Below are 17,152 nucleotides of genomic sequence, written 5' to 3'. Positions count from 1 at the left end.
TCTAGGCTTCCACTGCCGTGACCTGGGGTCAATCATTGGTCAGGGAACTGAGATCGTGAAAGCCGCGCGGTGCAGCCAAAAAAAGGAGAACCTTCTGTAGAAAAAAAGATGATGTTACACTCAAACTCTCAGGAAAACATAATTATACACGTCCCATCACAATGGAAAAGAAAAAATGTAAGTGCCCTTTGTTCACTCAGGGGTGGGAAGTGAGTTTGGGAACTGGTTTGTGAGTCTGGAAAAGTAGGCTAAGTTTGTTTTGCTGCACATTAATCATGACAGATATAGGACCACACCCACCTGGAACTTTGTTATTTCCTCCCATAAATACAAGCCACAATGATAACCACCTGCCTTGTCTAGAACAGCTGTATAAAACCAAACTATAAAACCAACTGTCTAGCTTCTATCACTATGGAGAGGACCAACCTCACTAGGGTACCACCCCTTTTAGTCTCTTAAAGTTTTTACCACTTCACAGATGCATAAACAGTAAGATATAATTAAAATGTCAATCGAAGAAAGAAAACATTAAAAAAATTAAAAGTCTAGGTCCTGTCCCAGTCTTTGGAATTCTTTCCTGAGGTATCTGGCAGAAGGTAGGGAGCACCTCAGCTGGTTGGTTAGTGGTGGCCAAGGGAAAACTTGAATCAGGAATCAGGAATGGAAAAGATGTACTATGAGATATTTTGCCCATCTTCCTTGAGGTCACTAAAATTATTCCTTATAAATTCTTCTGTGGCTTAAAACAATCTATATGACAGGTCTGAAAAATAACACTTACTACAAATGGTGAACTAACTTTCTAATACACATACCCATGCCCTGCATCCAAGACATAATTCCAAACAGTGACTTAAAGACTTTTTGGTGTTCATATTAATGGTTACTTTTGTGTGTGTGTGTGTGTGTGTGTGTGTGTGTGTGTGTGTGTGTGTGTGTGGCCGTGCCGGGTGGCATGTGGGATCTTAGTTCTCTGACCAGGGATCTAACCCATGTCCCCCTGCAGTGGCAGCGCAGAGTCTTAACCACTAGACCACCAGGGAAGTCCCCAATGTTTATGTATAAGGAAAGATTTAATAGAACTCTCTCCAGTTCAGACAGCTCAAATCTGGATTCCTTAAAAATAAGCTCATTTCTTTGAGACCAATATATGAGGGCTGGGCTGGGCTTTGAAGATTACTAATGCTTGGAGACTTATTGAGAAAGAAGAAAAATATACAACAAGAAGAAACTTGAAATAGCAATAGGATGAATTATGTTTAAAATGACACTCTTCTCAAAAGTTGCCCCAATGTATTTAAGTCTTAATACTAGATAAATTTGAAGCTAAATATGTTAAACATGCTCAACATAACCCAACATTTCAATTTCTTTCCTCTAAATCTGCTTGGAGTAAGACTGCTAGAGATTGTTATTGGCCACTTTTGCTCTGAAATAGGCCTCTTTATCTTAGTGTAACTTAAGTTCAAAGTAACATTTCTTAATACAAACATTTTCTCGGGCTCTTCCTTTTTTTAGGGTCAGCCTGAAATCAGCATTTTTAGGACTAGATTTAAGTCCTAACTGAACGTACAAATGTTAGTATTTTCATAACAGGGACCTAACCTCATTCTAGGAATTGAAACACTGTACAGTCCAAACACACACACACACACACACACACACACACACACACACACACTTACTTAACTTCTTTCTCGCTGAACCAAGATTACCCAAAACTCCCAAATTTTCTCTCAGAATCCAGAAACTGAATGCCCTAGCCAGATCAATAGCTGTCATGCAAAATAACCAACCCCTTACCTTTACATCAGCAATGAGAGCATCTTCGTCTTCTATCCCTGTAGGGACACATTTCTTGTGCAGTGGCAGAGACTCCAATTTATCTACAAGGCAACGAAGGCCTTCAAGCTCAAAATGGGTCAGATGCACCTGTCGGTCCTTTCTGGGGCTACACTGGGGATCCCATACTTGGCCATTGTGGGAGCCCCGGCTAGAGTCAGAGGATGAGTCCCCAGACAAAGTTTTCTTCAGACTTGGAAGACTTCGGCAGGTTTTGCCCAGTCCATCATAATCCAGGTTAACCCCATTGGCTACAGGGCTAGTGAGGACAGAACGCCTGCTGCTCAAGCGCCGGGGTTCTCGATCTACTGCTTCCTCATCCCCATTTCCAGACTCCAACCCATTTAACTCCAAATCTGCCAGTATGAAGAGAAAATGCAGTAAGAACATGACACATGGCCATGTGATCAACAGAGAAATAGGTAGTATGGGAGGGGCCTTGAGGTTATAAATGACAAAGCTGTCACATTTTAAAAATGGTCTTCCCTATTCCAACCCATTTGTCCACTGTTGAAAACCATTTACAGGTAAAAACAGGATCCTGAGCTAGCAGGACAACTGAGGTAACAGTCAACTGGATTTTTAAAAGATTGGGAAGGGTGCAGTCTTTAAACTGTGTGCTAGAAGTAAGTTACCTATGAAAATAGTTGTAAATTAGTTTCAAGTTCAAACTTAATTTGGGTATTATGGGATTTCATTATCTTTTAAAAAATTAGTATGAAGCACATATATTTAAAAAGTAGTTTTGTTCAAAGTTTTCACCATAAAATTAAGCTTTGGAATTGAAATCTTAGCAACATGGCTAATAAAACAAAGTGAATATTTTTTAAAATAAAGATTTTGATAATCAAAACAAAGTGAAAATAAAAGTTTTAATGAAAGAAGAATTTTAAAATGTTAACTGATCTTTTATTATGAAAGTAACACATGTTGACTATTAATAATTTAGAAAATACAGGAAGGTGCAAAGAAGTAAATAAGTCTTCCCATATCTCTCCACCCTTGGATAACAACTCAGTGTGATGTATCTTCTTTCCATCTTTTCCTATACATATGTGTATGACTATGACTCGATGTATTTTTTTTGTAAACCTTATAATTTAATTAATTAATTAATTAATTAATTTTTGGCTGCGTTGGATCTTCATCGCTGCGCACGGGCTTTTCTCTAGTTGTGGCGAGCGGGGGCTGCTCTTCGTTGCGGTGCGTGGGCATCTCATTACAGTGGCTTCTCTTGTTGCAGAGCACGGCTCTAGGGGCGCAGGCTTCAGTAGTTGTGGCACATGGGCTCAGTAGTTGTGGCTCGTGGGCTCTAGAGCGCAGTCTCAGTAGTTGTGGCACACGGGCTTAGTTGCTCTGTGGCATGTGGGATCTTCCCGGACCAGGGCTCGAACCTGTGTCCCCTGCATTGGCAGGCGGATTCTTAACCACTGTGCCACCAGGGAAGCCCGACTTGATGTATTTTTAAACAAAATTAGGATCATGCTGTATGTACAATTCTGTATCTTGCTTTCATGTATTGGTGAGCATGTTTCAGAAATGCTAAGGCAAAAAGTATCTTGCTTGGATTGAAGACTCTCCATTAAATATATGACCACAGGATACTACAGTGTTGGCTCCTCTTTATTTTTAAGGCATGGAATAGCCTAAAAATGTATAACTGAAACTATCTTGACATCCAATAAAATATTTCTCTTGATAGAAGTTGGGGAAACATTAAAGCACAAAGGTTAAGAAAATACATTTTAGAATCTTACCAACATGGTTTAAGCTGTAGCTTTCCCACTTATTAACTCTTAGATCACAAACAAGTTTTTTAATCTCCTTGAACCTTAATGCCCCCGTTTGTAAAATATGCATAATAATACCTACACCTCACAGCTAATAATAATAACTTAATGTATATAAGCTGCTTAGTTTGGTGCCTGGAATATAGTAAGAGTAATTATGATGATATGATCCTAGTTTTTATTGTGCCAAAGACCATTCTTTACAGAATAAAACATTTTAGACAACTGATTACTCTTCTCTTTTTTTTGGCTGCGCTGTGTGGCTTGCGGGATCTTGGTTCTCCCACCAGGGACTGAACCTGGGCCATGGCAGTGAACGTGCGGAGTCCTAACCACTGGACCACCAGGGAATTTCCAACTGATTACTTTCGTGAGGAGCTAAGTACTAACAACTCAGACAAAGATGAGATCCAGAATATTTCATTTAGCCCTAGTAATTCACATCTGGATAGGAGGATCAGCTGTAACCAGTGTTCAACTTCAGTGAATGGATTTGGTACTTCTAAGTAGATAAGTAAAAAAGACAAACTATAAAAACAGAACTACTAGACTTCCCTGGTGGCGCAGTAGTTAAGAATCTGCCTGCCAATGCAGGGGACACGGGTTCGAGCCCTGGTCTGGGAAGATCCCACATGCTGCGGGGCAACTAAGGCTGTGTGCCACAACTACTGAGACTGCGCTCTAGAGCCTGGAAGCCACAACTACTGAGCCCATGTGCCACAACTACTGAAGCCTGAGTGCCTAGAACCCATGCTCCGAAACAAGAGAAGCCACCGCAATGAGAAGCCCATGCACCGCAACGAAGAGTAGCCCCTGCTCGCCTCAACCAGATAAAGCCCGCAATGCAGCAATGAAGACCCCACGCAGCCATAAATAAGTTAATTAATTAATTAATTAAAAACAAAACAAAACTACTGAGCAACAGCCTACGGAATAGTCCCAGTCTCACCCTCAGTCCTGCAGAGTATCTTGAAAGTTCATGTAGGTGGAACACTTACCCATGCTAAGGGACTCTTTCTGAAATTCCTTAGTTAGGTGGGAACGGTTGGTTATGCAGTACACATAGCGCTCCAACACGTACCAACACATCTCATAGTAGAATGGATAGCGGAACTTATTTGGAACCTACACGGGAAAAAAATGATGAAAAAATCAAGCTGATAACAATTTTCAAGGAAAGAGAGAAACAAACAATCACTGCAATAATTAGCCCAGGAAAAACACTCTGTAAGTAACCTGCAAACCTAAGTTGTCATGTGGAGCAAGAACTTAAGTGGATCTGTCAACTTAGAAAATGTTGGTCTTGGGAAATAATCACTAAAGATAAAAGGTACTTGGAAAGACCATTTAGAACTATCAAGAAGCTGTCTTGTTGAGTGGGAAAGCATCAAAAACAAGTTTCAAGACAGAGAGTAAAATGTTAGTAAGACACAATATACTTAATTGAGAAAATTGTTTTAGGGTTCTTAGGATACAAAGGCATACCAACCACTCTTGCCTTTACTGTGGTTTTACCCTGAACCAGAAGGCCATGAAACACAGAATATAATAGGAAATCAGGACATGAGATAAAGTTATATGTTTTTATTATGTCCTTACATATATGAAAGTATGATTAGAGATGCATTCTCAAGGTATATCTAGTCTAGGACATGAGACTGAGTACTTGCCCCACTATTAACTCTCAGCTTGCCCGTCTCATACATTGTAGTCTACCAAAATGGTATGTCCACAAATCAGGTTACTACTCCATGTGGCCTAATCAGTTGCTATCTTTAGTCTTCTTTCCAATTCTCCCCAAAAGTAGCATGAAATTATTCCAGCTGAATTATAATAAAAATAAGTGCCCTTTAGATCTACCATAGTCAAGGAAATGGCAAATCAGCATGGATCAACGAGTGAGAAAGATCAACCATGGGGACTATCCTAAATACAGGCATAACTCATTTTATTGTGCTTTTGCTTAACTGAGTTTTACAAATTGAAGGTTTGTAGCAACCCTGCACTGTCAAATGACGGTTAGCATTTTTTTAGCAATAAAGTATACTTTAATTAAGGTATCTACTTTTTTTTTTAAGACATAATGCTACTGTACACTAACAGACTACATGTAATGTAAACATAACTTTTATATGCACTGGAAAACCAAAAAAATTCATGTGACTCAGTTCACTGCAATATTCGCTTTATCGCGTGGTCTGGAACCAAATCTGCCATATCTCTGAGGTATGCCTGTATATTCTGCCCGTCTTCTTTCAGAGGGGCCATCTCTCAAAAGGATAAGGCAAACAATACTTTTAGGATTGTTTTGAATATGTAACTCCTGAAAATGTTCCCACCTCCTTTCAAAGCTCCATGTCAGGTAGTCTTCCCCAGTCAAGGAGACCCAGATGGGAGTCCCTTTTCAAAACCCTTCACTATGTCACAGGGCATCACTGTGGAATGAGGAGATCACTTTCCTCATTGCAAGGCAATGCAGGTACTTTTCATTAGCTTTAAAACGCAGAGGCTTCAGGCTCCGAATCTCGGTCTCTTATTGCCACTACATCTTTAACAACTAGAAGAGGTTTATCCACCCTTATTTGAAAATCAAATTAATTTACTTCTGGTACAGTAGGAGGGAACACAAGAATTAATAGATACTTGATCCCCCCCAAATTAAACATAATATACTGGACTTCTCTGCTCGTCTTTTAAGTTTTATTAACACTTTTCTGAAAGGTCTTTATTAAAAGTTCAGGACAACCCAGAATTCTAAAACCTCTGGGACTCTGTTGAGAGCGGAGTAATACTGACAGAAAATAAATAAATAAATAAAATATAAAATGGGCATTAAACTTTTGATTTTTCACTTGGAACTCAAGAGACTGTACTAATAATAGCCAAGACATCACACACCCAAACTGTGCCATTACATTTTACCTATGCTGCTAGACACCACAGAGCACAGCAGTTTCTAAGACTGGGTTAGAATGTTTTTGGAAGAAAAAATTTTAATACTTATTATAAAATTACTGAACTTTTAAGAGCTATCAATAGAATAATTACTAACAATCAAGTTCAAATAGTCTATTTCTACACTGGCATGGCAAAAGTAGCCAAAACATTGTCTTAAATTTACAACACTGTATATTTCTTCCCTAAAGCATTCTCTACACATTCTCTTTTAAGTTAAATTCTGTAAGTTTATAGCAGTTTGTAACATAATAAACATATGTCAGGTTGATATTGGCAATGTGAAAGCTTGGTGGAGAAAGTAAAAAAAAAAAAAAAAAAGGCTCTGTGTGTACATATGTAGAGGACCCAATGAAATGTTATAGAAACACGGAAGGGTTCCTATTTGGAATGAAAGAATTAAGCCGTTCTTAGGAAAAATGGAATAATATAGCAGTTAGATACTGAAATTTGACATTTTCTGATAAACAAAGTCCAGGAAAATTAGATAAATCAACATCAGTTATTAACAGTTTAACCGTCTGAAGGAAATTTTTCATGCAGAGATAAAGGTGATCATTTTACCTATGCCATTGAATATACATTCTCCCTTTCTTCCCTCAAACTGAGCAAACAATTAAGCTATGGGTATAATAGCTATTTTTAGCCAAAAAAGGGAATGCTTTTTAAAAACATTTTCAGATTGAATCTTACAGCAGTGTAGGTGGTATTACCTCTTAGAATGATTTTGAGTTAAATAAGAGTATTTTACTATGAAATTATGTAATTTTTCTCTTTTGAAACATTTTAACTACTTTTACTGTTACTATAACTTAAAACTTACTAAACTATTTACTGTTTTCTGTAGTTTCATTACTTTTAACAAACAAGCAGAAGTTCAATTCTATAAAATTTATTTAAAAAGCACTGCATCCTCTCAATTCTAACAGGGCAATCCCTATAACTCCAACAATACCAATCTTATATCTTACGTATAATAGCTCCAACCAGAATAAATGTTTCAAAATAGGCACCAAAATGGTTAACTGATCATGTTCACAGTAAATTGGTCAGTGACTACTCCTTCTAAAAGTTGTGAATTCTTCATTAATTGTTATTTTTTGATTTTTGATTTTGAAAACTTTCAAATCCACCAAAAAGTTTAAAGAGCAGTACCACTAAGACTTCCACAGCGTCTCCAAGATTCACCAGTTGTTAACATATCACATTCTCAATGGCTGGGGTTGGGGTGGGAAGAAAACCTAACTAAGAGAGGGTTTTGTGACATGAGAAACTTATATGAAAGCAAATTTCAGTGTCCATAAATAAAATGTTATTTTATTTGAGCCATCCTCACTTATTTAAGTATTTCATTCTACAAGGCAGAGTTAAGTGCTTGTGACAGATACTGTATGGCCCACAAAGCCTAAAATATTTACTATCTGATCCTTTACAAAAAAAGTTTGCCAATTCTTGCCTTAAGGTATCCAATGCATGTAACTTTTCCCCTATATATCCAGAATGGTTTATCAGCTATGTAACATCCTATGGAAAACTGACAAAACAAGACACACAAATCATTTTCTATAGGGCTGCATTCTCTCACACAACCCCAGTTGAGAAAGGCAGTATACACATTTATAAAGTATAACAGTTTGAGTGTTACATAGTAAGCAGAGTAAAGAAAGATATAAGAAACCTCTTCAAATCCAATTATTACATAGAGTTACTTACCCGTGTCCGATCTTCAATGTTGTATATTTTTAACTGCATGGGGATATTGAAGCTATGCAAAAAATTGCCTCCAAACACTAATGTGTCTGTAGGAGTATACACAGCATGAATCCAGCCTAGAAGAAAGGGAATGGAGGGCAGTGGCTGTAAGCACACGTTGTAACATGGCTCTCTCAGAGCATTAGTACAAGACTTCTGGATCACACTTTTTACTCTAATTCTGCCTCTTCACGGCTGGTCAAGTTACTTAATCTCTTGCAGCCCCAATATCCTCTATAAAATCAGGATAAATTATACTTTATATGTGTGGTTGGTAAGCACTGAATGAGAAAGTACATGTAAAGTGTTTACAACAAACTTTCAATAAATGGTGCTTGCATTTTTTGGAGCACCTAATATTAACCAGGCTTAGTACAAGAGAATTTACATGTATTGTCATTTACTCCTCACAACAAAATGAGACAGGGATTTAAATATTTGACCAAAGTAGTATTAGCAGGTAAATTCATAGTCAGTCATACAGGTCTGTGACTCCAAAATCTATGCTCCCTCTAAGTACTTATTTGGGAACTTAGTTACCTGATAAAAACTATTACTGATTTAGTACTCTAGCCTTCACAGCTATCCCTTAGCAGAGTAGGTAGCTCTTAATAGGGGGCTATTTATCACCTGCAAAACAGGTCTTATCCCTAGGATTCTGAAGAGCTAGGGCTAATGTGGGGCTCAAACATGTAGATCTGAAAAGCCGCCACTGGCAATTCTGATACATACTCTTAGTGGAAAATCATAGACTTTAAAAAAGAAGATAAATTCTTGTCATCTACTCAGTAATGACAAGAAAGAACACGCCATTGTTTTCTGCCCACTCCAGCATCATAACCATTCTTGGTGTTGGTGGTAATCTATCAATTTATTTTTCTTTAAGAAAAGAAAGTGGCTAGAGTAGACAACCCACTTTTTTGCATCTTGCTTACCTGAGGGAATGACGAAGGTATAGCCCTGCTTGAGCTCAATGCGCTGGCAATCTGACACCCGGTCACCCAGAAAGATGTCTCCCTGTTTCCCTGACAGCAGCCAATTCTCGTACAGCTCCAGGTTGTGGGCTGTAGGGGGGATGAGCCAGAAGACCTGTGAGTTAAAAAACTTCAGTCTGTTAACAGCCATTGACATGACCCAGTCGTCTCCCTCAACTGATAAACAGGTACAAACTTAAGACCAACAGGTAGAAGAGAAACAAGCAATCCTCCCAGCCTACAGAACTTGACCATTTGGGAAATTCTAGAGGCCTCAAGGAAGTGAACCTTTTTTGTCCTCCACTTGATCAAACAGCATTAGGGCTTCCCTGGGGTTTGATTGTAGAACCCGGAACCTATACAGGACTCAGAGAGAAGGAGGGCATTTAGCTTGTCACCTAGGCAGTCCCTTATTTGCCCCTGGCTGGCTGGTCTAAATGGTCCTAAGAAGCACAGTTAGTTAGGTACAGTACCTTCAAAACACAGGCCTGAGTTGCTTTATTCCAAGATAGTAACCAAGACTGAAAGGACAGAACTTAAGATACCACTTAAATGGATCCAAAATAAACAAAATGACTCTGGATTTGGAGGTACAGCTGTTCTAGATTTGGCCCTCACATTTTAAAAGCATCATCTGTTTTCATTCCAGTTCTACTTTTCTCTCACAAATGCTTTCACTTCTTACAAGAAAAAAGGGTAACGGTAAGAGTGTAATACTATAAACCTCTGATATTAATTCTACATTTCCATTCTTACACAGCATTCAGAAGCACTCTGAGAAGCTGGAACAAAGGTCTTTATGAATGAGGATAATCTTTCAAAATCTATTTATATCCTCTGACAGGACTTAAAGGCTTCCTATGGCTACATTTCAGACCAATGCCTCTATATAGGGAAAAGAGGTTTGGATCCCAATTTGCTGATTTCACTGTGAATCTACCCATAATTTGTGTTTCCTTCTACTACTTTATTATACTTTCATGTAGAGAAATTATCTTGTCCTCCTAAAACCAGTTCCTAGCCTTCATTTGGAGAATTCTGTTTTGGGAATCTAGAAACAGGACCATTGAGGTTTACTAAGTAGTGATGCCAATACTGGTAAAATGAGAATGAACTAGATGAATAGTAATTCCTACTGGACTCTAGCCAAGGAGGTCAACTTAATCTACAATTCTCTCCAGATACGAGTGGGGACAATCCCCTAGTAGACTCGTTTCCAGGGTATATGAAGCATGCATGAACTGAAGGAAACTCATATAACCAGCTTCAGATTCCAACCCCCATCACAACTATGACCGTACCTTTCCCCCTTGATGGATGTGATACCAAACAGAGGTACCACCAAAGTCCACATGGAAGTCAGTATAGCAGCCTCGAACACTCATCAGACAGTACCTGACCCAAAAAAAGCAGTAGCATTAGTGCACTGACAAGAAAAAGAGGACTTTTCCCACCACAATGCCACACTCTCCCCTTGTGTACTCCACTCCCTCTATTTTCCACCTAATAAACTCCCAGTCGGTGAGAGGAATGCAATCTCAAGCTATCATATTATCAGAAGATACTTTTGTTTTTATGTCATCATGGGCTATGGTACTCTTACATACACTCTTCCCTCTGGAACTAAAGTCTACTCTTTAAATAATTCACCTTTTTGATCACTTGGGACCCAGAGCAAGGTTCCGAAGGGAGGAACCATTTCTTGCTATCACTTTGGTGTCCCACAGCACACCGAGGAAAATGCAGGGTAAGCCACTTACTTCTGCACTTTAGGGTACTGCATCTCCAAGATGGCATTTGTTGACTCAGTCTGACTTTCTTTTAAATGCCTTGGCCACATATTGTCTACCCAGTCAATGAAATCCACCTTTAAAAAGGAGGAGGAACATTTAGGCTTCAAAGGAAGGGTTGGGATTAAAGAGAATTCTAAAGTCAAGAAAAATAGAAATTCTCAAAACACACACTGAAAGACTACAATTTAATTTTAAGCAAACAAATAATATGTTGGTGAATCTTAGGATCAATAGGCAAACATTCTAGAAATAATTATTAAGTGAAAATAAAGACTAATGGTTCCATCAGCATGATCATAAAAGTAGCCCTAATGAAAACAAAGTCATTAAATGATGCCATAGTATCCAACCAAGCCCTCTCTTCTGTGTCAGTACTGGTATAATCAGCTATAATTTTTTTTTTTTGGTCCAATAAAAGGCACTGTCTGGAAGGTACCTATAAACTTACCAAAAGATATAAGTACTGTTAGAGCAGCTAAGATACCATTTAAGAAAGAAAGAAAAGAGAAAAGAAAAGAAAAAAGAAGAGGAGAGAAGTATAGTCAGCTGTACTTTTTGAATCCACCTTACAATGCAGGGGACGCGGGTTTGATCTCTGGTCAGGGAACTAAGATCCCACATGCCGTGGGGCAACTAAGCCCGTGTGCCACAACTACTGAGCTCCTGCGCCTCAACGAGAGGGCCCGCGTGCCGCAAACAACAGAGCCCACGTGCTCTGGAGGCCACGTGCCACAACTAGAAAGAGAAACCCCCCCCCACACTACAATTAGAGAGAAGCCCGCGCACCACAACAAAGAGCCCACATGCTGCAACGAATGATCCTGCGTTCCTCAACGAAGACCTGATGCAGCCAAAAATAAATAAATAAATCTAAAAAAAAAAAAATCATTTAAGAAAAGGTTAAGATAATAAATTTAAAAGAAAAAGAAAGAAAAAGGAAGGGGAGGGGAGGGGAGGTGGAGGGGAGAGGGAGGGGAGGGGAGGGCAGGGGAGGGGAGGGGAGGGGAGGGGAGGGGAGAGGTGGAGGGGAGGGGAGGGGAGAGGTGGAGGGGAGGGGAGGGGAGAGGTGGAGGGGAGGGGAGGGGAGAGGTGGAGGGGAGGGGAGAGGTGGAGGGGAAGGGAGGGGAGAGGTGAAGGGGAGGGGAGGGGAGAGGTGGAGGGGAGGGGAGGGGAGAGGTGGAGGGGAAGGGAAAAGAATTCCAGTAGGGGTTTGTAGCTTGCATGAGCAATGTGCTATAGAATCTACTGGGTTAGGAATCAGAAGTTACAGGTCTAGTTTTCTGAAGATCATATGTGAGCCTCTGGAACTTATCTGTAAAATAAGGATAATTACCGCAAAGGAATATTGTGAGGATTACATGTAAATACATGTTAAAAAATTTTTGAAATAATGTCATCAGAGTTTAGGAATCCGTTTGTTTGGCCACACCATGCGGCATGGGGAACTTCCCTGACCAGGGATCGAACCCGTGCCCTCTGTAGTAGAAGCACGGAGTCTTAACCACTGGACCACCAAGGGAAGTCCAGGAATCTGTTTTAAATATTGGGTTGGCCAAAAAGTCCGTTTAGGTTTTCCGTAACATCGTACAGAAAAACCCGAACGAACTTTTTGGCCAATCCAATATGTGCTGAAAGAAATGAGAAATGAAAACAGTATGAACTTATTAAAATACTTCACACTGAATTGTAACGTGCCCTGTACCTTCAAATGACTGCACCCAACCACTGAACTCCAAGAAACAGTCTTAGGTAGATAAAGTGTGATAACCATGTGATAACCAAATAACCATAGATTCAGCATAGCACTGGTGTTCCAAGTATCTAACTTATGGCTATAAAAAGCATGTACCTGGTAAGCTTTATAACTTATGTATGTATATATTTGATCATTTATTTCCTTACAACATAGATCTAGATAAATGCATACAATCTGTGCGTAATGATATGAGGCAAATGTCCAGTGGACACTCAGATGTAAACTGTGGGAGAGTGTTTGGAAGGGGTCACCGATGATATACAAGGTTTTTTTTTTTTTAAAATATTCATTTGGCTGCGCTGGGTCTTAGTCACAGCATGCAGGATCTTTAGTTGCAGCACGTGGGATCTAGTTTCCTGACCAGGGATCAAACCCAGGGCCCCTGCACAGGGAGCACAGTGTCTTGACCGCTGGACCACCAGGGAAGTCCCGATATGCAAGTTTAAATAAGCAAGATGAGGAACAACTATGAAGGTTAACTTGCTGCCCCATTTCAAAGAATTTCCACTCAGGGATCCAACAGTTTTAACTAAGCATCCACTGGGCCTAAGAACACTGAATGAGCCCCAGATTCTTCTTTCTATCAAACAAAATCTACTTTCTGCTCTCTTGATGTAGTGGCCAGTTTTCTCCCATCTCCTGGTATTGTCCTTTGGAAAGCCTTTAACAGAATACAGAAAAACTGTGAGTTGCTCAGTATACTCACTATAAGTTCTTATATCTGGATAGGGAGAGGAAAAGTTAGGAACACATGAGTATTTTTTGTCAAGTGTTCACTCAGAGATAGATGAACTTCCCTGGCTAGAATTTCTCACCTGCAGCAATAAGTCACTCTCTGGCCTCCCTTTATTTGATATTATTGGGTATTATCTGACTATCAAGAGAATATTATGGTAAGGCGTTCATACATTTTTCTTAGGTTAATCTTTAGGCTCTGGATAGGCCTTTTGCTAAATGGCCTCATCCATATGACAGCAAGTCTCCAGCGGAGATAATCACAGTTTCTACCTGTCCCGTACCAATACAAACTGGCAAGAAGTGCAATAACTAAGACATAATCTATTCATACACTGTGCAAAAACAGCTCATGGCCTTCCACGAACTAATTTCCCCATCACCAAACAAATCTGCACATTACATCTGCTGCTATTTTTCATCTACTTCTCAGTTACTGCTGGGATGACAGCAGAAATCACCTCTCTCTCTTCACTAGAGAGTCCCACTTTATGCTACCACCTACAATGGGCACTTAAAAGTTGTCCACCTTGGGCTCCCCTGGTGGCGCAGTGGTTGAGAATCTGCCTGCCAATGCAGGGGACATGGGTTCGAGCCCTGGTCCGGGAAGATCCCACATGCCGTGGAGCAACTAAGCCCATGTGCCACAACTACTGATCCTGTGCTCTAGAGCCCACAAGCCACAACTACTGAGACCGCATGCTGCAACTACTGAAGCCCGTGTGCCTAGAGCCCATGCTCCACAACAAGAGAAGCCACCACAATGAGAAGCCCGCACGCCACAAGGAAGAGCAGCCCCAACTCGCCGCAATTAGAGAAAGCCTGTGCACAGCAACAAAGACCCAACACAGCCAAAAATAAATAAATAAAATAAATAAATTTATTAAAAAAAAAAGTTGCCCACCTTACTTTCCCTGCACCTACTTTTGCACATATTATTCTTCCTGCCTGGGATTCTGGTCTTCCTTCTCTTTGCCTCATTTTTTCTTTCATGTCAAGCCTAGGTACCGCTTCCTCCAAAAAACTTCGCCCAATTCTCCTCCGGTTTAGGTTAGGTGGGTCCTTCCTACTGGCTCACACAACATTCCGTACTTATTCAGTTTTGAAGCACTTACCACACTGTAGTTTCTATAAATGCCAATTCTCTGGTCTTTCTTCCCCATGAGACTCTAAGCATTTTGAGGACAAGAATGATCTTGTTTTCCACTGTACCTCTAGCACCTAAGCACAGCACTTAGCATGTAGCAGGCACTTAAACCAATAAGCTCACTCTGAAGGTGTGAAGATCATAGTGAACAAGAAATTATGTAGTTTATGTAAAAGATTACTACATGAATGAATACATTTTTCAAAACTCACTGAAATGTACCCTTAAAATGGGTACACTTTATTGTATATCAATTGTACCTCAATAAAGTTGGTTTTTTATTAAGCATTATTGAGATATATTAGAAAAGACCTAGATAAATGGAGGGATATACCTTGGGGGAAAATACCCCGGTAAATAAATAACACCCTAGTAGAATAAGAATGTTGCTGCTTATATAGCAAGGTCATAAAAAGCTTGCTTCCTTTTAGGAGGTGACTTTGGTAATAATAGCTCACTCAATCTTTCTGGCCTTGTTTTAGGTCTCTAGAAGATACTGGTGCACTGTTCTCTGCCCTCTAGAAAATTTTCTATTTCTGAGCTCTTCCATGGGTTCTATTCCTCCATTTAATGGTGGAGTACTTTTCTAATTTTTATAAAATGATGTAGCATTTTTATCATTAAAACTAGGGGCAAAATGAATTAAGGATGTTACAAAGAAGGCTTCATGTGTGAATAACACATTTCTAAATTTTAAGAATGGAAAAGTATGATCCAGGCCAAGTTTTACTTTTACAGCTACAATCTTACTACTCTTAAACTGAAATTCTAAAAATATTAAGGAACACATTTATAAACAATGTTATTGTGATTCTTACTATCTCTCTTATTGAATTCTTTATTTATTAAGTGCACCTTGTTAGGTTAATAACAAGGCTAAATTCTAACCACCTGTCTTCCTGTATTTCCACATGACCAAACAAATGACAATTAATATATAAAAAGGATTTTTGTCATTTTAGGGGGGAAAAGTTTTCTTGAGAAATTCTGTATTTGTTGTAGCATCTCCAATAACAAGAAACAATGACAAAAATTATAGTCTCTTCACATAACACTGACAACATTTTCCCTTTGGTCTGTACACACCAATGTGTTAGTGATAAAAAACAATGCAACTAACTAGTAAGTTGAAGGTATGTATGTATATAAATGTATATATAAAACAGTATTATAACCAATTAATACCACATTTCAACTTTGAAAGTCAAAAGGTACAATTTGAAAGTCAAAGTATATGTATATATATATTTTATATATAAATGTATATATAAAACAGTATTATAACCAATTAATACCACATTTCAACTTTGAAAGTCACAGGGTACAATTAGGATAATTTAAATGGCGATAGGATAAAACACTGAGAACTTGACTCCGAAAAAATGTACATTTTTTCCATTAGTACATTCCAAATTCCACCGTTCCAGGTGGAATACTTGACTCAAGTGAGTTCTGTGACAGGAATAAAAGTGGTCGAAAAATGACTAGGTGTATTTTAAAAGTGAAACCAATCCCACTTAGGGAAATGAGTGCTCTCAGCATCCTGTAGACAGCCACTTTCATAAGAGATGGGTTAAATCAGTATCTACCTCAGGAAAGTTAAGCATCAAAAACTAACTTCCCCTCAGGATGGGTTGTCAAATTATTGCTATTAGTCATCCAACAGAATCTACTCGAGAAACCATCTCATACAATCACCTGGCTCTAAATCAGTTTTCTCCCAAGCATCTCTGCAAGTATAAACCTATAGGATAGAAATTTATTAGGCAAACTTCCTATTCACAGTTCTTATCAGAATGAATTTAAGACTTTTCTCCATTACATGCAAAGGCCAATGTTCTTAAATTATCAGAATGGCCTCTCCCTATCAAAAACTAAGTGATGTTGGAAAATGATGAACCTTCTAAAAACACATGTTATTCTTATCAAATTGTCTTGTTCATCCTTATCCTGGTATGTTTAAGAAGTTATAAATTCTCCCAGTGTATAATCAACCCTCTTGGTGACAAAGACAATGTGGAGAAAATGATTAGACTAACCGTGGAGGGCCGCTGCACCATATTCTCCAGCCTGGTGTGGCTAAACTCCAGGCTGATGACATTATAGAGTTTTTCTCGCTCCTCCTCTGGGGTCTCATAGTAGCGTGTCCACTGAGCCATGGTCATTTCAATGCCTTTCTGTGTGTTCACATCCATGACATCCACCATCCGACGACTCCCTGCCATGAAAGATGCATTGATCATCTCTACTGAGCCACTAATATCCTTAAATATGTTAAAAATATAAGACACAAGTGAAAGTAAACAAACTATCCTTTCTTCTTTACAGTATTCACTAATAGACAGGCTATAGCTGTCACTTTCAAGGTAATCGACAGAAAATCAAATCATAAAGAATGACAAAGA

At 39.1% G+C, this 17,152-nt stretch overlaps 1 protein-coding gene across 4 annotated transcripts in view; it reads right to left on the bottom strand.

The window, feature by feature from the left end:
• KDM2A (lysine demethylase 2A) overlaps nucleotides 1-17,152 on the bottom strand; it is a 105,801-nt gene that overhangs the window by 20,739 nt on the left and 67,910 nt on the right. For 3 of the 4 annotated variants that reach the window (XM_073809239.1, XM_033861225.2, XM_073809240.1), the window contains 7 exons: nucleotides 16,787-16,965; nucleotides 11,077-11,183; nucleotides 10,618-10,711; nucleotides 9,278-9,431; nucleotides 8,304-8,419; nucleotides 4,634-4,760; nucleotides 1,807-2,201 (listed from right to left, as the gene is read on the bottom strand). In XM_073809239.1, coding sequence (XP_073665340.1) covers nucleotides 1,807-2,201; nucleotides 4,634-4,760; nucleotides 8,304-8,419; nucleotides 9,278-9,431; nucleotides 10,618-10,711; nucleotides 11,077-11,183; nucleotides 16,787-16,965 — 1,172 coding nt within the window. The remainder of the gene's footprint in view (nucleotides 1-1,806; nucleotides 2,202-4,633; nucleotides 4,761-8,303; nucleotides 8,420-9,277; nucleotides 9,432-10,617; nucleotides 10,712-11,076; nucleotides 11,184-16,786; nucleotides 16,966-17,152) is intronic. The other variant, XM_033861226.2, reaches the window with a different exon arrangement.

The sequence above is a fragment of the Tursiops truncatus genome, chromosome 8 (assembly GCF_011762595.2).
Source record: "Tursiops truncatus isolate mTurTru1 chromosome 8, mTurTru1.mat.Y, whole genome shotgun sequence".
Classification (NCBI taxonomy): Eukaryota; Metazoa; Chordata; class Mammalia; order Artiodactyla; family Delphinidae; genus Tursiops; species Tursiops truncatus.
This window is presented reverse-complemented; position numbering and strand designations above follow the sequence as displayed.